Here is a 22,818-nt window from a genome sequence, read left to right on the forward strand (position 1 = left end):
CCAAACATGCTACTTTGGAGACTGCAACACACACAAAAAATCGTGTATAAATCGCTAATAAGCAGCTGAGTTGGAGCGCCGGAGCCGGGAAAAAGTGCAGCGGGGAAGAAACAAACTGCTGTCAGTTGGAAAAACAGAAAAAACAAAGCCACTATACATACTTGCATAAGTGTGTGTGAGCGTGTGTGCCGGGCTGTGGTCGCTGTTGCGGTACAAATGTATTCTGCTGCATCAGGGCACATTTGGGTCGTCGAGCAGGCAGGCAGGCAGGCAGGCAGCCAGCCAGTGAGGCGGCCAATCCAGCAGCCAAGCGGCCACACAAAACGAGTGCAGTGCAAAAATGAGTTACATATATACTATGTGTGTGTGTTTATGAGTAGCAGTGAGGCAGAAAATCGCAACCTGTATGCCTGTGTATGTATGTGTGCGTCCGAAATTAGCTACAAAAAGTGCACGAAAAAATGTTGAAAAAGTTACGGAATTTAAAGTCCAGTAAAAGTTGTTGTAATTGTGGCTAAATCTTGAAGAAAAACTGGCAATAAAAATCAAACGGCAGTCGTGTGGAAAAGGCTAAACACAAGCGTGATGCAAAAGTTCGGCTCAATCACAGAGTTGTATTGCCTGTGGTCCATAATAAAAATGCAAATAGAATTGTGGGCTGTGTGGGCGGCACAGTCGCGTGGATGATGGCTGCATTTGTGCTGGAGAAAGTGGCAGTTAACCTCAAAATTAGTTATTCTTATATGAAAACATACAATATTTATATATGTATAACTATGCAATTTGTATTATTTTTCTGTGTACAAAATGGGTGCCGCATTCGCTAACAATGCAACAAAAAACACATTTTGAATGCGACTTTCTCAGCAAATTTTGGAGCGTTTTAAAAAGGATAAAGTAGATTTTGTGCGTCGATTCAACACGACGAGACGAGACTTGAGTCTAGCACAATGATCCTGAATCAAAACCAGAGACCAAAGACCGGTGTGAACCTGGTTGTTCGGCTTCTAAACGTGTTCGTGTCCGGAAATTGGCCAAGAAGGTTATGACATTAGTTTTTTGGGATGCGAGAGGAATTTTGCTTGTGGATTTCTTGCAAACTGGTAAAACAATTACTTCTGAATATTTTTGCAACCTTTTGGACCAGTTGAAGGAAAATATTTGTAAAAAAAAGACCTGGTTTGCAAAAGAAAAAATTCCTTTTTCATCAGGACAATGCACCGTGTCACAATAGCATTTTGATAATGGCTAAAATCCATGAATCAAAGTTCGAATTGTTAGAGCATCCACCGTGTTCACCAGATTTGACCCCCAGCGACTTCCATTTGTTTCCAGAACTCAAAAAATCTATGCGTGGCAGGCGTTCTTTTCATCAAATGAAGAGGTCATAACGGCTGTTGAAGCGCTTTTTGCAGACCTTTCGGATTCTCACTTCAGAGATGGAATCCACAGATTGGAGAATCGTTGGAGCGAGTGATTTAATGTTCAGCGAAATTATGCTAAATAATAAAGTGTATTTTGAATCATAAAATTGTGTTTTTCTTATCAAACGGCAAAACTTATTGAACAACCAAAAACATTTCAAAATTAAAATTTTTTTATTATTTTTCCATAAGAGTCTTGAAGTTGCAAAGTAATACCCAGGAATAAAATGGCCCCTTTTCCTGTTTTTTAAATTTATTTCTTGAAACAAGTTTCGTAACTTTCATTGAACTTTCTGCGTCTCCGCCACCGCCGCACGTGCACCGCTTTCACTCTCCAAGGTGAACTTTCACTGGCCGTTCTGTTTAAATGCCGCACATTTTTTTGCTTATTACAACCATTTGTTCAGCGCAAAAATAGCAAAAACAACAGGACAAAAGTCTGCATAATTTATTCGAGAACCGCTAACCTCTCAGCCCCGCCCTGCCGCGTTCGTGCGGGTCGTCATGTGGCGTAATTAAATGATGCCGAATTCAGTGAATTCATTAAGCGCCGCCGCTGCTGCGCTACTTAGGCTCGCGCGCCTTAAAGCACGCTACGGCATTTAGAAAAACCGAGACTAAAGCGCAAGCACAGCCATTATCTTCGCTACCGTGACTGCCAGTGCAACGGCTGGCAAGTGCTAAGCTCAGGCCAAACCGAAAAAAACTGAGTAGAATGACACGACGGAATGACAAGCGAAGTGCAGAAAAAATTTAATGTGCCTGAAAAAGCTGGAAAAGTTTTGCAAATTTGGCGTTGCCTTAGTTTTTCTCATCGTCAGTATGCGCCCAAAAGCTGGCTATGCATGCGAGGCATGTTCCTCAATCGTGCACATTCTGTCAAGTCTCGTTACACACACACACACACACACCAATGTGCAGGCATACTGCAGTTCCATTGTGGCTGCTTAATCTATTGCTCTGCTTATTTTGCTCTTCCACTTGATTATTCCGGCGCTGCCGTTATCGTTCATCGTTTATCTCTTATCTCGTTTTCTTTTCAGTTCGCTTCTTTTCTTTACTTCTTCATTTGGTCAATCCGGCGCTACATGCATGGGGAGTGGCTCTTTACACCAATCACCGCTAAGCTCCCCCTCCGTACCTGCCGCTCTTTATCTCCTAATTGACTGACTCCTTAATAACTTATTTCCCTTGCTGGTCGCCATCATCTGACCGGTTTCTATTTTTCCTTCCACACATTGCATGTTTCACCATTAATCGGATCCCCAGCCCACTCAGCCAACGCGCCAAAGTGCTCTATTCAGTTTTTAGTTCTGCCCCATTTGGGGTCCTATTTGCTCAACTACTTGCCTTCGCTGCTCATTAACTTCTCTTGCCTCTCCCGCCACTGTCCTGTTTTCGGGCGTTATTCATGGCGCTGCTCGACTCCTCTCCTTAGTTATGCAACCATATGTGGCCTTAATATTTAAGTATTTGCTTTATGTGGCTCTGTCTATTTAAGTGCTATTGTATTTTCCAAGCCTGCTCATAACCTTTCGCTCCAGTAATGTACCAAAATCCAAACAAATTTATTATTAATATAGACGATTACGGGTAATAGTCGGACTTGGTTGGTTGAAGAGAAATGCAAGTGAACATAGGCTATCATTCGGCTCTCGGATGGTAACCAAATTAATTCTTATCCATCAAATCAATGGATTTGGTAAAAAAGTGGTTCTTTTCCACTGCAGTTGGCCAATATCTCTTAAGTTGGAGCAATGGGCCGTGAAATATGTCTGCTCGCATCCGGTTGAAGGCTGGACATTCTCATAGATAATGTTTCAGAGTCTCTTCATACTCCGCGCATGCTCTGCATGTCCCCGAATCCACTTTTTCCCATTTGCTGCAGTTAGAATCTTAATGGCAGGTATCCTGCAAAAGTAGGAGCTTTTTTGGCCTCTCCACCAACACTACCTCAAAGTAACTTTGTGGAACGAACTGTGTAGCTTGAAGCGTACCTCTGGGATCCCTTGCTTCAAATAACCGTTGAAAGAGCTGAATGGCCTGGGACAGCTTAAGGGAATTGTGTCTCCAGCTGCCCCGAAGCGGGCCAACTCGTCTGTCTTTTAATTTTTTTCTATTCCTACATTATATATCTACTGAAAGTCTGGTTAGATTTTGCTTGCATAACCTAACGTACGGAGACTTAGTGTAGGTGCTACGTGTAGCCATAATTGCCGCTTGGCTATCCACTAGAATGTTTACGAACTTGCTGGTTAGAGCAAAAGCCCACTTGGCACTTTCTGTTGTGTCCACAATTGGAAAGGAATCATCCACTATGAGCTGTTCCAACCTAGTCGAACGATTGATTCTACATTTTACTGTGAACAACTGATGAGATTGAAGCAAGCAATTGAGAAAACCGCCAGAAGTGATCAACAGAAAGGGCTTAGTCTTCCATCAGAACAACGTTAGACCACAAACATCTTTGATGACTCGACAAAAACTGGGAGAGCTTGGCTGGGGAGTTTTGATGCATCCACCATATAGCCCTGACCTTGCACTATCGGATTACCTTTGTTTCGGTCAATGCAGAACTCCCTTAATGGAGTAAAGTTGGCTTCAAGAGAAGCCTGTGGAAATTACTTGTCGTAGTTTTTCCCCGAGAAACCAGAAAAGTTTTATACTGATCGCATAATGTCTTTAGCGAAAAAATGGCAAAAAGTGGTTGACCAAAATGGTTCATATTTGGTTCACTGAAGTTCATTGTAAATATAAAAAAAATAAGTTGGAGTTTGATTAGAAATACGAAAAGACTTTTTTCCCAATATTTGCATTCGATATATGTATAAGCAAACAAGAGTTGATTTTTTTGAAATTCACGAGCTTACATATATAACCCCCCAAAGGGTTAGAAGTTTCATAGTTCTACTGCGTATTCTGCACCTAACTAGAATATTGTTAGGAAAAATTAATTGTTTGCTCAGCTCTAAAGTAATTAGTTTTCTTTATTTGAGCAAAAAATGCCGTAGCTTATGGTGGCAATATCTAGTCTGAGTTAGTTCATCAAAGCATAGATTTTTGCAGGTTAAACTGAAATTTTGTATAAAATGCTGAGAAAACTGGATTTAGAGAAAATGTAGCCTACTTTTAGGATGAAATCCATTTGGTATTAATATCCGCTAATCGCTAATATTTATTTTTAATTGAAATTTAATTTTTTACACATTATTATTTACTTTTTGTTTCTTTTCTGTCATACATTTTTTTATTTTATTTAAGTTTAACTCAAATAAACAGTAAATAATTGATTTCCGTTGAGCTATTACGCGCTTGCTACTCTTTTATAGCGATTTTCCGGTGAAAAAAATTGAGGAAGTAAAGTAAACAATTAATTTTTCAATTAAAAGCAAATATATACCGTTAAATATGCCGTTTTTTATTAGTGAATTAAATATTTCATTACTCTTGCATTACCAAGGGTATATTGTCATGCGTCCCCCAGCAGCACAAAGTACTGTGTTACATAAGTGGCAGGCGGGGGGTGGGCGGTCGTCAAATCGAAATTGAAGTGTGTGCAAAAATCAAAACAAAAACGGAAAAATGGAAAAATGTGAGCATAATAAAAACCAATTTCAATGAAAAACACTTAAAAACAGACAATCATTGAGAGCACAGCAACAACAATAAATTGCTGTACACACACATGCACCTCTGTGTAGGTATGTGTGTGTGCTGGGCGAATCAATGCTGCCGCATAAAATTTGCATGCGCGGCGCGGCAATCAATTGCCTATCAACAGCAGCCGCGGCGCCACCGACAACGCAGCGCACGGGGCTGGGTCCCAATGCGATCACGCAGCTGCGATTCGAGACCCCTTCTCTTGGCTGCATTGTTGTTGCCATTGAATGGCTGCTGTCAGGCACAGCGACATCTAGTGGCAGTTTATAAGGCAATTAAATGCGGAGCTGCAGCGAGGGGAAGCGGAACGGAAAATACAAGGCACAATAAAGAATAAAAATATAAAAATTATAAATAAAAATTAAATAAAATCAATGAAAATTGAAATGAAATAATTTGCAGTAAAAACTAAAGCCACAAAGTATATAGACAAATAAAAAAATAAGCAATAAATTACAAAAATAAATGATACAAAAATACAACCATGTAAACGAGTGTAAATCACAAATCATAAAATTTATGCGCGCAACTATTGAAATTTATGGAGCCCTCAGCATGCTTGTTTTTTCTTTGAAAAGAAATCAGAAAAATAAACTAAAAATGCGACAAAGTGCCGCAAAAAAGTGAAAAAATCTTGCTGACATACATTTAGGCGCACAGACGCGATAGCTAGCGTTGTGAATATTTCATTAATGCAATTGACAGCTGCTGACGTGTGATTTTTGCGCCGAAGATGAAATATTTATGTGATATGACGCAGCGAGAGGGCAAGAGAATGAGCGGCGGCAGCAATAATTGACTAGATAATAAAATTTTATAAAAAGAATGAAATTATAAAAAAAGAGGCAGTGCGCCTGCTCGACTGAGTTCGAATAGAGAGAGGAGGGAAAAATTTGAACAAAGCCGGGAGAGTGTGCAGAGTAAATTAGCGAAAATCAAGTGATTGATTCGAGTAGCATTGTTGAAAAATATAAAAAAATTATCTAAAAAAAATAATACAAAATATTAAAAAAAATTATTAAAATAAGAAACATTTAAAAAATAAAAAAAAAAATATTTCTATCATGCTTTTCTTTTCGTCAATAAAACGTGCTTATATTTATTTTATCCGAAGTGCATGAAGTAATGACTTATTTCCGTGTAAAAATAGTGGAAAAGCAATTAACGAATTGAAAAAATAATGTCGACGCTGCCTGTATGCATGTTTGCAATAACCAGTGAATAATAATTAACAAGAAAAAGCGTATACAATTTTAGTTTTGTGAATGATAATTGATATGCGAGCGGTTTTGACAGCCAACGATGGCATATTGTCACTAAAATCATCTTTTTTTAAGTATTACATTGTGTGCACCTGAATGTAGACTACAATTGTTTTACTCAATATTGCATCAGCAGCTTGTATTACAGACAGGGTGCAATAAAAATTCCATGGAGCACCAAAAACTAAGCATTCTATTAGGCATTCTGAAGAGAGCTACCACTGCTAAGAAAAGAGCAAAACACAGCCAAGTCAACGGTCGGCAGAGAATTTCTAACAAAGAGTAGAGTTATGGAGTTATGTGTATGAAAAATTTAGAAATAAAAATACTGGACCAACCACTGAAAATCAGGGAAAATATCGGTGAAATCTACGCTTTTCTTCTTCAGTATAGAATCGAACTGATGGCAGGCTATAATGGCATAGCTCGAATGTGCTCTTTTTAAACAAAACATACATTTTTCTGTGAGGTTTTGTAAAAAATACCATTAAATAATTAATTTTGGGAATATACAATTTAATTAGAAAAGTATCGAACGTATCATCGAAAGGATATTAAGGAAATGCGGAGCAAATCTATGCTTTTCCTATCTATGCGATTAAACTGGGACGAGACTACAATTTCATAACTCCATAAAGTATATATGTATGTAAATGAACGGCGTGACGAGCTGAGTCGATTTATCCAAGCCATCGACTCTCTGTATATACGCAAACTAGTCTCTCATTTTTTGAGTTATCTGAAATTTTGCACACATCCTTTGCTCCCTAAAAAGGCGCTCACTTGTCGGAATCGCTGAAATCGAAGCACTATGGCATATAGCTGTCATACAAACTGAGCAATCAAACCCAAGTATTTGTATAGAAAACTCCCTCATTTGATGAGATATCTCCACAAAAATTTAAAATTGGCACGGGTTATTGTCTACGGCAATAATGTAATATGAGAAGAAATTTTGCAGATAAAATCGCTATAGCATATACATAGCTGTCATACAAACAGATCCATCGGAATGAAGTGCTTGTATGGAAAAGTTCTTCATTTGACGAGATATCTTCAGGATATTTGGTACGAATATTTGTCTAAGGCAACGGTGCAATCCGTGAAGAAATGGTTCTGATCGCATGGCTGTAGCATATAAGTAGCTACCATACAAACTGAGCAATCAAAATCAAATCAAGTTGGTGGTGTGCATAATAAACTGTTGCATATTTTTTAGCGCATTAATTACAGTTATGTATTTTTAATCTTCCATTTTTCATGTGATTATTTTCGCGCTTAAAGAAATATTCATTATTAGTTGGCGTCGTTTTAATTGCTGCATATGTTTGCCGATGCTCATAACCTCACTTTCCGCCAGAGAATACACACACACACTAAAGCATATAGCAGTGTTTCAACTGTTTTCAATTAAATTCTTTTTCTTCCGCTTTTTTACTCAATACAAATTACATTTATTGCTTTACAATTTCATTGCGCACACGCACACGCACACATACATGCGCACGCTGTTATTTGCGTGCTGTAACATGGTTGCATATAGATACATACATATGCATATGGATATGTGTGTGTGTCGCCGTCGAGCGCAGGAAATGCATTTTGTATTTCAATTGCAGTGTTGTTGTTGTTGCATTCAATTTTGCTGTTGGCCTTCCAATTATTATTACATTTTCATTACAATGTTGTTTTTTCGCTTAAATAATGCATTTGCGTCGGCGCTTGTGTGTGTGTGTGCGTGCGTGTGTATTTGTGTGTTGTAATGAGAACGAAATGTCAAAGGAAATTGGTTTGTGCAAGCATGCAAACAGCAGCGTTGTGGCTGCACCGACTAGAGGGGGAAATAATAGCAACAGTTGTGTGCCTGCTGCACCCGGGTTGCCACCCTTTTTTAGATATACATACATTAAATAAATTGCAACTTGGCAACCCTGTAATTCTTTTGCTTTATAAAAATTGTAAAATTACAAAAAAAATCTTTAAAAAAATTTCGCACCATTCATTCACTTTGGTAGTAAATAATAATTGAAATTTTGCAATTTGGCAACTCTAGAATAATTATGGTTAGACACGTGTAAAAAAAAACATGAAGTTCTTGGTAAAACTTGTTTAAAATTTTTTCTATAATTTAAAGTTTTAGTAAAATTAAATTTTATTTTGTGTAAATTTTATTTTAATTTAAAAATTTGGCAACCCGACTGCATTCGTAGTCGCATGTAAGTTGCATCATAGCACGTACGAAAAATGAAATATTTTTTTTATTCTGTTAAGGTTTTATTGTCAAAAATTAGTTTCTGAAGTTGGCAACCCCATTCGAATTTTTTTTACTTAAAATCCATTTTAGCATCACAGTAAAAAAAATTAACTGTTTAACGCACCCCAAACAAAATGAAATTTCTATAAAAATAAAAATGAACTTTTTCTGCAAAATGGCAACCCTATATAGCATATGCATGTGTGTGCTGTTTAAATATTATTTAGAAAAAAAGGTTAGAAAATAATTTAATGGCTTAAAAATAAATGAATATTAATTAATATTTTTATATTTTTCAATTTGGCAACCCTACTGCATTTGTGACCTCAGAAAAGTAACACGTAAGAAAAAAAAATTGTTTTTATATTTAGTTTGAATTTTTAGTTATTTCATCGCTAAAAAATGGTTAAATTGAATTTCGGAACTTGGCAACCCTGTTGATTACTCGTATATTTTCTATAAAGTGAATTTTCCACACAATAAGATGCGCTTATTAGAATATTAAACTTTTTATTGAAACGTTTTCCGCTACATGGCAACCCTACCGAGCTGGCAGCTCGCACAAGCAGAGCAGTTTGTTTGCTTTTGATTCACCATTTCAGTGTATTAGTGCTATATAGTGCCGTTGACACAGGCGTTGCCACTTTATAGGAATTTTCGCTTTAAATTCATCAAATTTCGTTCGACATTGAGAACCGTTATACAATTTTCTATTATTAAATTTTGAAACACTTTTTGTATTTCAAATTAATTAATTTATTTCTATTTGTTTCTTCGCAGAATTCAGTTGGAAGCGCCCATCTGCGCCCTGCACACCCACACACTCGCAAACAAGGATGAAGGGCGGGCTGCGCCATGTGAGTGAAGGACAAAAGGAATGGAATCGAGTTGCCAGCGGCGGCGCACACGAACACCACGTGCTGCTACAACAACAAGACAGCAAGCAATAACAAAAGCAGGAGTGTTTACCAGTTCGTTATTACAACAAAGAAGAGGTGCCTGGGGCCGTGAAGGACGTTGGCTGGCTTTAAAGCGTTCAGCGGAGGCGCCGCTTGTCTTCAATTTCGAAATTCGAAAATTTACTTTCTTTTTATTTTTTTGGTCTCAGGCGTTGCAGAAAAACATCTGTTTACTCCTTCACCGCCACAAGCAGAATCGATTGGAAATTTGCTTCTACTCCAAAAGTAGAGCAGCTATGCATGTGTTGTTGTTGTGTTGGTGTAAGTCCTCCTGGGGGGCTCCTGCTCTGCCTGCCCGGATCTGTTGACAGTTTTACGACACCTTTTTCGGCACACCGGAAGTGCCAAGCAAGCGACTTCCTGCTTCCGCCATTCTCGCTTAACTGCTCATTGCGCTTTTCTACGTCGCCCACTCACTCGCTATGGCTTTGGTTGTTGTTGTTGTTTTTATTTAATTTATTTATTTTTCAGGTGACGCCGAATTTGGGTCACTCGCTCGCCTTTGACGACTGCTCGGTAAAAAGGGACCGTGGCTGCGTGTCTCAGCGGCAGCGGCGACGCAATTATTTCCGCTGTTTTGCTGCGGAGCCTCACTTAACCTTTTTATGAACACTATTTGGCTAAATGCGAAATCAATTATGAAAGCGAAAGTAATTGACGGAGAAATCGACGAAGCTTACAACAACAACGCCCAGCAATCATTTATAATTTAACATCGAACAATATTAATGCATATTAGCTAGAACCTTCACATATATTTTACAAAATTTCATTCGAACCAACGAAAATGAACAAATTTTGAGCTCAAACTGAAAAGAAAGCTATTTTATTTAAGAAAAATTGCAAATCCACTTCAAACAATGTTTAGTCCATAAGACCATTCAAGTAAAACACATAAATAATAAACACGATGATTGTGATAAAATAACTTGTTTTATTCAAAAACTGAGTCAGCGATTCGAAACGTTATTGGTCAGAGTAAGTATAAACACAATTTTTTTGATCCAATTTAAAAAAAATGATACATTTTTCGCATAATTTCTTCAAAAACCGGCGATTTGCAGCACATTTTTAATTCTCAAAAATTGTGGGTTACGCCAAATGTAAATTTTCTTGAATAGGATTGTAGCGCATGCGATTCTGCAAATTTCTGCATTTTTAGATTTTCTCTACGACCTCTAGTTCAAAAGTTATAAGCGTTTTTCTATTCGGCGGCTACTTGCTGCTTGCTCCTGGTCGCCTGGTAGAAATCCAGAATTTTTGTGCCAAATTGAAATGCAATTTTTCCGCAGCCGGCAGCGACAGCGGCAGAGGAGGCACCCAAAAACTTGCCGGTTGCCATTGCATATGCAAAGGAGCAAATTTGAAATGGCGGAAGCGGACAAAGAGGATGTGGGTGGGACCGGACATGGACATAGGGCGGAAACCGGAAGTGCAAATTAACGGCACCCCACTTCCGGTTTAGCGATGTTTCCGGAAGTGGCAAACCGGAAACGAAAATCAGCAATTTTGTTACCTACTTCCGGGTCCAAAATTTCCGTTTCCGGTTATTAACTTCCGGAAGCATTGATAAACCGGAAGTCAGTCACAATTATTTTTATTTCCGGTTTCCGGATGTTGCTTCCGGTTCCCAACTTCCGTTTCCGGTTTGCCACTTCCGGTAAACCCTTGAACCGGAAATGTAGTACCGTTAATTTGCACTTCCGGTTTCCGCCCTATGTCCATGTCCGGTCCCACCCACATCCTCTTTGTCCGCTTCCGCCATTTCAAATTTGCTCCTTTGCATATGCAATGGCAACCGGCAAGTTTTTGGGTGCCTCCTCTGCCGCTGTCGCTGCCGGCTGCGGAAAAATTGCATTTCAATTTGGCACAAAAATTCTGGATTTCTACCAGGCGACCAGGAGCAAGCAGCAAGTAGCCGCCGAATAGAAAAACGCTTATAACTTTTGAACTAGAGGTCGTAGAGAAAATCTAAAAATGCAGAAATTTGCAGAATCGCATGCGCTACAATCCTATTCAAGAAAATTTACATTTGGCGTAACCCACAATTTTTGAGAATTAAAAATGTGCTGCAAATCGCCGGTTTTTGAAGAAATTATGCGAAAAACGACACTTGCACTTAAGTGAGCGCTGTAAAATAGGGTGGGGGGACATTTCTGAGGCTTTATCTACTTACTTTGAGTCTAAAACTTAACAAATTCATACAGTTTTACCATTAATTTTCGTTTTCAACCAGGCAGCTCAAAATCCAACTTACCCGACAACTGTATGTAGCACAGTATCTAAAAAGTAGACTAGGCGGAGCTTCAATGATATGTTGTTCTGCAGAAAATCTACAGCGCAGCTTGCCATCGAATTGTAGGCTTTTTGTGGCTAAGTAATGATTGAAAATGACTTTTTAATGCCAGAAAAGCTTGTAAGCTTATGGACTCTTTTTAAGGGGTGTCATGGCTACAGAATAAAGGCTGGTTAGTCAGCTATCATTTGCATAAACGCCTGAGCATGTGTGTGTATGTGTCGGTGTGACCGTAGGAAATAATGCGAAAAATTACATTTCAAAAGCGAGCTCGTCATTGACAAGCCCCAAACGGGTGTAGCTTGGCATGTGCCTTTGTGTGTGTGTGTGTGTGCTTGCCCCGAGGCTTTGCGAGTCATGCAGCAAATGCAAGGCATCATTACACTTGTGCCGAGCGCCTTGGCATATCCGGTGACACAGACCAGATCAGCAACTATCTATATGTGTATATATATGAGTATATAATAATAAAAATACAACAAACAAAAAGGCATGTCATGTAAGCAGGTCCGTGGGTATTAGGCAGAACATATGAACTCATTCGCTTGGGCCAAGTCTATGGGCCGCCGAGGGGCAACATCATTATCCAGCGCTTGCTGTTTGTTGTACTCGCTGTTGTGTTTGTTTGCCGGTTTGCCGCAGTCGATTGGGTAAGGCGCACCAGGGCTAGTGTAGGGGACGGAATGTCAAGCTGGGCTCGCTTTGATTTGGCGTTAAAAAAGAAGCTTTTCATTTGTTGAAGATGAAAAAGAAACCATTGATTTTATTTGCTTGAATTTCCATTTAACTTAAGACAGGGTTGCCATGCATACTTTTCTGGCAAGTGCTTTTTTAATCTATTTTTGAGAAAAAAAACTTCGAAACAATAAAGTTAAATATAATTTAGTTTTTTTTTTGCTTTTGTTGTAGTATAAATATTTTGCAACTTTCTTCACATCTAGAGAGTGGCTTCCTTTTATTAGTGGCATGGGGTGAAGTTGTCAGAGAAGATGAAGTGTAAACTACCATTATATTGGTTAGTCGAAAAAGTATTTTCGTATTTCTAATAAAACTTCAACTTATTTTTTTTATATTTATACTAATAAATAAATAAACAAATATGTAAAAATATACAATATACGAAAAAACTTTTTCGACTACACAATATATAAATAGAGGTTTCACTTTTGCGCTCTCTCCTTCAAAGGAAACGTCACCGCTCATTCCTTGTCTCGTGCTCAGCGCTCAATGCGCATCTTCTACGCCTGACGCACATCCTGGCTTGCCAATAGCTTCCTGACATTATTGCTCACGTCCTCTGCCACATCCTTCCTCACAGCAGCTGCTGCCGCACATCCTCATTTCTCTAGTTTATTATTCAGATTTTGTTCTTGTTTCCTTCGCTTTTGACGAATTTCTTGCTTTTTCTTTGATTATGCTTGTCATGCGCCTTTCAATGCCTCAATATTTCAATGTTTCCTGCGCCGCTAAGGTCACTTTACATGCAAAAAGAGAACAAAGGCAAAAGGAAGAGAAAAAAATTAAATGAAATAAAACAATAACAACAAAATAAAATTATAATGCAACAATAAAAACTAAACAATAATAAGAGAGAAAGGCAAATAAATGAAGCCGTCAAAGCGAATTGTGAAATTGTGCAAAATAAATGCAGCGAAATCGCCGCAGAATACTTGAGCACGTCCTGCGCCACCGTCACGCCGCTTGACATTGAAACGCACACACGTACACAGGCACAGGCGGCTATTTATAGCAGCAGCCGTGAGTACAAAGGTGCATTCAAGAGCGCAAATAACACACTTGTATTTATATAATTTTTATAATTCTTTCCTTCCAGCGAACAAGTTCAGTTGCGCATAAAGTGCGCTTTGTTGTTTCCTCTCTTCGGTGGGGCGGCCATGTTCTGCGCGTGGGCGCGCTTAAAAATAAATTCGCAGTATATTTGGTGAACAGAAGTAAAGTGATCCATGACGGGCACATAAACACACGCAACCTAACCGAAAGCTGCCAAAATGCGACTGATTTTAGTTAAGGAACTAGTTCAAAACTGGTCCGAAATGTATCATAGGAGTCTAGGAGTCAAAAATCGACTGCATGGCGGGCACACAGCTCCCTGTGCGGCTTAAATGGATGGAAATCAGTGATGAAACCTTGAAATAGAAAAGCTAAAAAAAGCTGCATTTTACAACAACAACAAACATACCTGAAATTCATAATTTTACTGAGCGGAGAACTAAGCCTTTGGTAGACTTTGTCCAACTCAGAGTCAGTATAAATACCACCAACAATCTAAGCTTGGAGCTCAAGCTTAAACATTGGTAAACAAGGGAAAAAAATCTTCAATAGACGAAAAAATAATTATTTTATAAGTCTGTTATCATTCACGTCCTTTTATACGGCGCAGAAACAGTCGGGTCTAAGTAACCTGAACGGACCCGGAACTGGTTCGGTCAAGAACTGTTAACTCGACACCATCTTCGAAAATACTTCAAGATTGCTTTTTTAGCGCTACAACAACAACACTGTTCTTCGGAGTCTTTGCAGCCTTCCAACGCACCAACGTATCCGCTGGTTAGGCCATGTCGTACACATGCAAAAGGATGCGCCAGCTCCTTCGATTCGAGACTCACGGGTGGACAACGGAAGCAAGCACACCCACGCACCCAATGGAAGAAACAAGTGCATAGGGACCTGTCTGCGCTTGGGAAATCGTGAAATCAAAAAGGATAGAAGCAACTGGCGAAGTGTTGCGTTGTGGTAACATATCGCAGTTGGTCAGAGCTTAACAGAGACCTCTTTCGATGAGTCCAAAGGAAAGGAATGAAATCGACGACCTTACCGATAAATTCGTAACCAACGCTTTGACGTGAATAAGTAGAGCCTTCTTTCTTAAATAGCTCATGACTATTACCCAACTAACCACTTAAGCTCCACAAAAACCCCCGAATGTTTACGAAGCTCCAATAATCTGAAGATAGAGGTAATTTCACGCGACGAGTTTTCAATGTGGAAATATGTATGTGAACTTGCAGGCTCACGAATTGCTTTCAGAGAGCCGAAGGCTGTTAGAATAGAAGTCTTGTTTATATAAGTATCTTAAAACTGTAACATTCGCCAATCCAAATTTGGAATCAACGAATGCTGCCATCCATCGACAACACTCTTTGATGAATGCCCATTCAGTGTTGCCATTTTACCTTCCGTCGTAGGCACCTTGAGTAATAAATAACGACTAGTTGTATGATTTTTTAATTGCTTTGCTCGCTGGCGGCCAGCAGCCACTTATACTCACGCAAAGCGCAGAGCGCACACACACGCACGCATACAAACGAAATATATGTGTGTGTGTGGCCACTCATGAACTTCGCTAAGCAAACACGCTTGTTCAAGTGCAAGTCCGCCGAGCGCACTGACATTGAACTCCGTTATGTTGTTGTTGTTGTTGTTGTTGTTGTTGTTGTTTGCTCTGGCTCACAAGCATTTCCTTTATGATATTTTTCACAAAAATATTTGCGTTAAAATAACATTTTCGCATGAATAATTCTTGAAGAGATTTTATTCTGCTTTTTTTGTGTGTTTCAATTTAGTTTTAGTCAAGCTATGGAAGCACGCAAGCATACTCTAATAGAACTGTATTAAGGTTTAGTTTTATTTTTAGCTCAAAATTATGTAGGAAATACATATATGAAAGTGTTGGAATTTTATTTTAAGAAACTTCTGAAGACCTCTCTTTACTTGCAGGTACCTTTATAATATCTAACGCATATTATTGGCAAGTCTATAAAGGGTTTCGAAAATAATGATCCCATGAAGCTTGATAATTAACCAAACTCACTTCGTACAGGGTTTGTCCGGAAAGTAGTAGGACTGAATCGATTTAAGAAAAATTATAGAACCAATCGTTACAGTTCTTTAAAAACTTTCAAAATAGGATCCTTCTGAGTTGATGCAGCGCTGCCAGCACGATTTGCAAGCATTGAAGACGTCATGGAAGGCATTCTCCGGAATAGCATTGAGTGCCGAGGTGCATGTTGCTTGGATCCCCTCTGTCGTCTCAAAATGCTTGCCTTTCATCGGTCTTTTCAGGCAAGGAAACAAAAACAGTCCGGGAGGACCTCATTTGGGCTGTAGGGCGGCTGCGGAAGCGTTGGGATGCCGGCCTTGGATAGGAAGCTGTTTACAAGAAAGGTGGGTTGAGCCGGGGCGTTTTCGTGGTGCAACTTCCAATCGGCTGCGATGCCTTGATGGACCCGATTGACCCTTCGTTTGAGTCTCTTGAGGACTTCTACGTAAAACTTGCCGTTGACAGTTTGTCCAGGAGGAACAAATTCATGGCGGACAATGCCTTTGATGTCAAAAAAGACAATGAGCATCGTTTTCACTTCGGATTAGCTCATTCTTCCCTTTTTGGGCAAGGAGACGTCGGCATGTCCCAATCGGAAGATTGTCTCTTTTGTCACAACATTTTTGCTAAGTCAATATCTGGGTAAGCCTGCTTGATCATATCAAACGTCTCTGTCGCAGATTTACCGAGTTTCACACAGAATTTAATAGCGTACCTCTGCTCTAACAAACGCTATATTTTCGGTTTGCACCACAGAAACACGCCGCGCAATATGTTTGTCCTTACACTCTCGATGCTTGGAGACAACTTACCAGCCGCTCGTTCGTTAGCTCAGAACGCCCTCTACCGAATCCAGTCGGTGCGCGCACGCTTCGAAGTAAAGTTACAGCGGAAGATAATTAGTTCTATTACTTTCCCGACAAACCCTGCATGCTCTTTTCAAGTCCTCCAGGGAAGTTGTGCTTTGGAAATCAGTGCTGATTATAGAATTTCTATAAAATTTAACAATCAAAATTAAAATATTACGTCTCTTTGTGAGGCGGGATAGCAATGAACGAACCTCGAACCACTAAAAACTGGAAACAGAATCTATAAAAAGCCTTTCTGTCATACAAACTGATCGATCAAGATCAAGATAAAGGTCTTATTTACCCCTTTATGCTATAAGAATGCACCTGCGAGCAATCAAGAATCGCGTTCTTTTCTTGTTGGGGTCGGCTAATATGCCAACCCTCTTTCTACTGAACAAGTACACAGATCAAACAATCCGTTCGAAATATTTCCGACACCCTCAACAGTCTAAGCTGTTGATAATAAGTTGCAAATACCAATCAGAGAATTCCGAGAAATAAAGAAGTATGTCCATAGCAAATTCAGTATTTTCCACATTATTCATTCAACATATACATACATATGTATATAGTGTAAGTATCTATGTAGTTGTTGTGATTGTTGTTAATTTGTCGACCTGCTGCGCATAAATTTAGCACAATTGCGACTCGCAGCTCATAGAATTCGCCGCACACAAACACAGCGCTCTTCATAAGACGCGCTCATTCTTTGCTAGCTACACTTGTATTTTGTATATTGTATATGTGTGTGTGCGTGTGTGTCTGGCAAAATAAATATGGAACGATTCAACCATAATTGAATGAGTGTATAAAAATAATCTCGGAAATATAAATTTTGATTTATTGCGACACTGCGAAAGACTGGCACAAGCGATGAATCAATTGTGTGCGCATAAAAGCGCTTGCAAGCGGTCGGGGGCTGTGTGATTATGACATGCTTGGAGTTGAAAATAAAACGGTTTTGTAATAGAGGAGAATAAGCGATGTGATGGAAACGATTTTAATGCCATTTTTCTGTAGAAATTCTGCAAAATTTCAAAACAGTGAGACATTAGTGAGATATAGTCCACATCGATCGCTTCAAATGACTTCCAGTGCCCATCCTCACCTATACGGACTAATGGTGGATTACCGACAGGGCGGGGCGTTCTTTAGAGTGAGTGCCATAGTGTCATCGAATGCTTCGGCATCGCAATCTTCCAATATTTAGAGGTTCTCCCAGCATCTATGTTAGGTAAACATAAAATACAGCGTTTATGATCTTAGAGAGCAGAAATTAAGTCATCCACAGTTTATTCCTAGATATTTCTAAGACTTCGAATATTTGCAGTTAGATACATAAGCACCGTAAGAGTCGAGTCTTAAACGAACGGAGGTATTGTAGAACCTTTCCAATTGAGTGAGTTAAGCGTGATCGTGATTTCACATTCAAGGAAAAACTGAATCAGGGAATTGATATCGCCTGCTTACAGCAACAGTTTCTGTGGTTTTTGTGACAACTGCTATATTAGGCAAAGCAGTAATCGAGATCACAGAACACTTAATATTAAAGAGCTAAAATTCGTGGTCTAAAAGTCCACGAAATCAACTTAAGGGGCTAGGTGGGTATGAAAATTTCAAAAAAATATTTTTTTGTTTGTCTTATTAAATTTACAAGGCCTCTAAAACTTTGTCCTAAGTTTTCAAGTTGATCAGAATAATAGTTTCGGAGATACAGCCATGAGAATTTTCGCCCCAAGCGTTTTTTTCGAAACCGACCATAAAGGTGGAGATGAGATTTTTTATTAAAAGTTTGAGAAGAACAGAAACATTTTTATATTTTTTATTTTCTTCGTTCAAAACGAGATTTATGTATGTATGAACAGAATATGTTTAGTGTTTAAATTTTAGATTAACCTATAATATGTTATGCTGTCCACGGAGAGAGCACCTTTTTTGTTAGACACCTAGGGAGATGAGGTCTCAACGGCTGAATTTTCAACATTTTTATATCAAAATTTCAGGAGACCTATTATATTTTTCAAATATATAATTGCCTATATTAGAAAAAAAAATCGTAAATATACGTTTTGTTTGTACCTCAGAAACCCATCTAACCCTTTACGTTGTTATGGAACAAAAAAGCTTTTATTTGGCATTGGAAAAGTTTCTAGAAATGCGACCTCATTTTCGAAGTTCATGCATATTCGAAAGTCCCGTTAAACACCGCGGCAAAACAAATAGTTTTTGTTTTTGCTTTATTTTTCTTATTGAAAAATTCGAATGATTTGTTATTGCTGCGCAGCAAAGGTTAAAAGTGAAGGCAGTTTGTGGGCTTGCGAAGCTAAGACGGCTACGTCGCACTATGGCGAGCATACAAAATGGACAATAATGCGTAAATGTGTTTGTATGTATGAGCGTAAATATATTTGGAACAGACTGTCAGGTTAACAATGATTTTTCATTCATAGAAAATACTCAATAAGCGGGCGAACTGTAAACTATGCGCAGACCACAGTCGGACTGCGAACTAGAGAAGCAGGCGAAAAAGAAACTAAAATAAAATTCAATGGATTAAATATTATTGCAGACAAATAGGAAATATTAATTTACATATATTTATACACTGCATACATATATGTACATATATATAAATATATACATATGTATATTTACATACTGTTTATAGCAGCGAGTGCACACGAGGAGCGAATCAATCCATTATTGAAAGCGAAAGAGTGGCTTAAAGCAATAAAAAAGGAGAATTTATTGCAAATATTTCTAGAAGAATTCAGAAGTAAATATGCAATACACAAATATGTGTACGTAAGAGCGGCGCAACGCAAATTCCAAATCTACAGTATTGATGTGGCGTTGCCAAACAAAGCGGCACGATAACCTCTGACCCCGGCCGAGGCGGAATACGCACTCGTGTGAGTGTAAGCGATACGATTGTGCGGCATAAAAGGCAAAATAAATACATGCAAATCAATATAAATGCAAATCAGCGAGACAGCGGAGTGAAAAATGAAAATGAAACCGAGCAAAAGTGTACACAGGAAAGCATAACAAAAACAAAACAATAAAAATAAAATAAACAAAAAATAAAATAATTTTCATAAAGAAAATATTGAAAAATACAGAAAAATTAAAAAAAAAAAGAAAAAAAATATTCGACAACAACAAGTACAACAAGTGCAAGTTCAGCACTTAAGCTGCAGCAAACAACTCAAAATTGATAAGCCGCCGAACGATAGAGTGTGGGAGAGCGCATGCTAGCAGAGCTATCAAGCAAATAAGCAGCATTTAAATGTCAGTTCCAAGAGTTTGGTTTTCGAGCGCTTCGAGCATGGCTTGAGGCACGTCAGCTTTGGCTGGCTCAGCTCAGTTGTCAATTTAGTTTCGACATGTTGTGTTTACGACAAAGCGCGTTTCTACAAAATTTCTTGCTTTTAACCGGTACCTTGGTGTTGTTGCTGCTGTATAGCAGCACCACTGAGGCATACTCGGGTCTAATAGCGGCCGACCCAGGTGTGTGAAAAATAAATAAAGCAAAATGTGGAAGTTCGAGGAGCAAAAATCAAGTCAAAGAAAATTAAAAAAATATACATATTGAAAAATATTATATATATTTGCTATATATATATATAATAGAAATTGAAAACAATTAAAAAAAAAATCGAAAATATTGTTCGCAGCAATAAGTGTTATGTACAAGTGTTTGTGGCATATATATTTTTTAGCAAATTATTTTCACTACTCAACCCTTTCTTGTTAGATAACCCGGGCAAATGCATTTATCGCGGCGATGAGCTGAAGCTTGGCGTGAATCTGGGTATTGCGCCGTGTCAGCGCCTCACTTGCAATGAGGACGGCTCAATATTTATTGAGGGGTAAGTTTGCTCGTTTATTGAGGCAATTTCTCTTAAAATTGTGTTCGCGTTGCAATCATATGTAATTAAACGGCAGTAAAAAAACAAAAAAGTAAAATAAAAAATAAAAATTAATTGAAAAAAATAAAATAAATTGAAAAAAAATAAATAAATTGTAAAAGTTAAAGAAATAAAATAAATTGAAAAAAAATAAAATAAATTGAAAAAAATTAAATAAATTGAAAAAATTTAAATAAATTGAAAGAAATAAAATAAATTGAAAAAAAAAATTAATTGAAAAAAAATAAATTGAAAAAAATATATATATTAATTGAAAATAAATAAATAAATTGAAAAAAATTAAAAATACTAATTTTTAACTACTAAAGCAATTGTAAAATTTAAAAATTTAATTTAATCACCAGAATTATTTTCCTGATTTTAAACTACTATATACTCCTGATTCGAATTTTTCAAAAAAAAAAAATATTTTTTTGAAAAAATAATAATAGTCAGCATAATTATAAATAATTCCATTGGGAATCAATATTAATTTTAAATAAAATATAATTTTTAACTAATTCTGACTTAAACTTCAATGAAGACTATAAATTTGATATTTAATCAAAAAAATTTAATCTATAAATTTTGATCAAACCATTTTTTCGAAGATTCTTTTTGCACAAAATAAAATTATTATTAATTAATAATAATTTTTTTTAACAAAGATATTTTTAAAAATATATTTATTACTAATAAATCATAATTTGTCTCAAACAAACCCACTTAGTTTCATTCAGTAGTTATATAAGAGCCAATTTATTTGCGCCTCTCTTCACTTAAAAAATTAATATATCCATTTCAATGCGTTCAACGGCAATATTGCTAAAACTCGAGAAAACATGAAAAAACGCAAACTTCGGTTGCATCGCAGCTATAATACCCTTCACAAATACAAACGATTTCTCATAAGAATTTTGAGCGTTCAGTTTGTATGACAGCTATATGCTATAGTGGTTCGATGCCGAAGGTTTCGACAACCGAGCAGTTTCGTAGGGAGTAAAGTACGTGTGTGAAATTTCAGATCGATATCTCAAAAGCTCAGGGACTAGTTCGCGTATATAAAGACTTCTTAATTTATTTTAATTCATACAATTTTCTCAAAGTATTTAAAATGTTTAGCAAAAGTTATTTTTGATTATAAGTAATAGGTTGTCTACATATTTCTTTTGCATTTCTTTTCTTTTTTGACGTCATTCGTACGCTTAAGTCATGTACTCATTTTAATGGATTGCCTTTGGCTATGAAGTCATGCTATAACCTCTTAATTGCTTGAATATTTTACGGAAAAATTGTAAACAGATTTTCTTGGTAAATGATCGACAATGAGTACACAGCCATATTTATAGAGATAAATGTACATTTATTTACATATGTATTTATATGCACCAGAAAGTGGGGGAGGAAGTGCACTTATCACTAATGAAGTTAATTAATTGAGTCAATTCAACACACAGGCGACAGACAACACGATTATTTATTGCGATTTTTCCGCTAACTTTCAATTTTTCTTTCTCGCACATAACCACTTAAATAAATATACATACATATATATAAATGCACATGTATAAGTAAATATTTTAGCGCATCAATAAAGCCGCACAGCCATTAATCTAATTGTCGTTTCACATTTCTTTGCATTCGTTGCAGTTGCGGCCGGTTACGCATCGAGAACTGCAACAACGGCGAGCGCATACACATGGACAAACCGTTCCCAGAATGCTGCAAGCTGCGCTACAAGTGCAAGAAGCCCGACGGCTCGCCGTACTACATTGAGCGCGATGCCTTCGGCAGCGATCAGCAGAACAAGCTGAAGCGCTGACTGGAGAGCAGCAGCGTGCGCACGAGAGAGAGGGAACGAGTGGGAGAGCAGGAGGGTGTCGATCAATGATCTTGCGCGGCGTGAGTGGGTAGATGTGTTGGTGCGCTGAGCGCTTACAAGCGAGATACGTCTGGCGGTTGCGGTTTCGGCTGAACGTTGGAGGTTGTTTGTGCTGATAAGGCTTACTACGGTTCATTTGTGTCGTCTTTCTGAGTTAGCTGTATAGATACTATTTGCATAATCTTAGTACGTAAATATTTTTGTTTGGATTTAATGTGTTATTTTGTATTTTTCACTTAGATTTAGAAATAAACAAAAGTATATTTATTATCAACAACAAAGTTGGCATATAGATTGGCGAGCAGATGGTGGCAAGTAATATGCAAACAACTGTGCTTATTACTAAATCGAAGGCAGATGTGCTCGGAAGGGTCTGAATATATGTACATACATTACGAATAGAAGGAAAACCGCGTTTGTGACATTTTTTTGAGGAAGACCCAGGATTGATGCAATAGAAGGATGTGGTCTTACATTG

The 22,818-nt window shown here is 37.8% G+C and overlaps 2 protein-coding genes and 2 long non-coding RNA genes across 17 annotated transcripts in view; 2 read left to right on the top strand and 2 right to left on the bottom strand.

The window, feature by feature from the left end:
- LOC126759830 (uncharacterized) overlaps positions 1 to 10,481 on the top strand; it is a 103,054-nt gene extending 92,573 nt beyond the window's left edge. For all 4 annotated transcript variants that reach the window (XR_007667088.1, XR_007667086.1, XR_007667087.1 and 1 more), the window contains one exon: positions 9,381 to 10,481. This is a non-coding gene — a long non-coding RNA (uncharacterized LOC126759830). The remainder of the gene's footprint in view (positions 1 to 9,380) is intronic.
- LOC126759826 (amyloid-beta-like protein) overlaps positions 1 to 22,818 on the bottom strand; it is a 145,319-nt gene that overhangs the window by 21,315 nt on the left and 101,186 nt on the right. The window lies entirely within an intron of this gene.
- Positions 12,722 to 17,112, bottom strand: LOC126759831 (uncharacterized). Of its 2 annotated transcripts, XR_007667091.1 has the most exons (4): positions 16,849 to 17,112; positions 16,757 to 16,785; positions 16,509 to 16,688; positions 12,722 to 13,330 (listed from the first exon to the last, which is right to left on the bottom strand). It is a non-coding gene; the product is annotated as an uncharacterized LOC126759831 (long non-coding RNA). The 2 variants fall into 2 exon arrangements; XR_007667090.1 differs by lacking the exon at positions 16,849 to 17,112 and having other exon boundaries at positions 16,757 to 16,827.
- LOC126759828 (uncharacterized) lies at positions 19,897 to 22,621 on the top strand. The gene is made up of 3 exons (XM_050474974.1): positions 19,897 to 20,057; positions 20,305 to 20,419; positions 22,109 to 22,621. The coding sequence occupies exons 1-3, from the start codon at positions 19,934 to 19,936 to the stop codon at positions 22,278 to 22,280; spliced, it is 411 nt and encodes a 136-aa protein (XP_050330931.1). The 5' UTR covers positions 19,897 to 19,933; the 3' UTR covers positions 22,281 to 22,621.

The sequence above is a fragment of the Bactrocera neohumeralis genome, chromosome 5 (genome assembly GCF_024586455.1).
Source record: "Bactrocera neohumeralis isolate Rockhampton chromosome 5, APGP_CSIRO_Bneo_wtdbg2-racon-allhic-juicebox.fasta_v2, whole genome shotgun sequence".
Classification (NCBI taxonomy): Eukaryota; Metazoa; Arthropoda; class Insecta; order Diptera; family Tephritidae; genus Bactrocera; species Bactrocera neohumeralis.

Coding starts and splice junctions, on each gene's coding strand:
- LOC126759828 (XM_050474974.1), top strand. CDS start 19,934: ATGTTGTGTTTACGACAAAGCGCGTTTCTACAAAATTTCTTGCTTTTA. Junction 20,058..20,304: donor TCTAATAGCGGCCGACCCAG/GTGTGTGAAAAA, acceptor CTTTCTTGTTAG/ATAACCCGGGCAAATGCATT. Junction 20,420..22,108: donor GGCTCAATATTTATTGAGGG/GTAAGTTTGCTC, acceptor CATTCGTTGCAG/TTGCGGCCGGTTACGCATCG.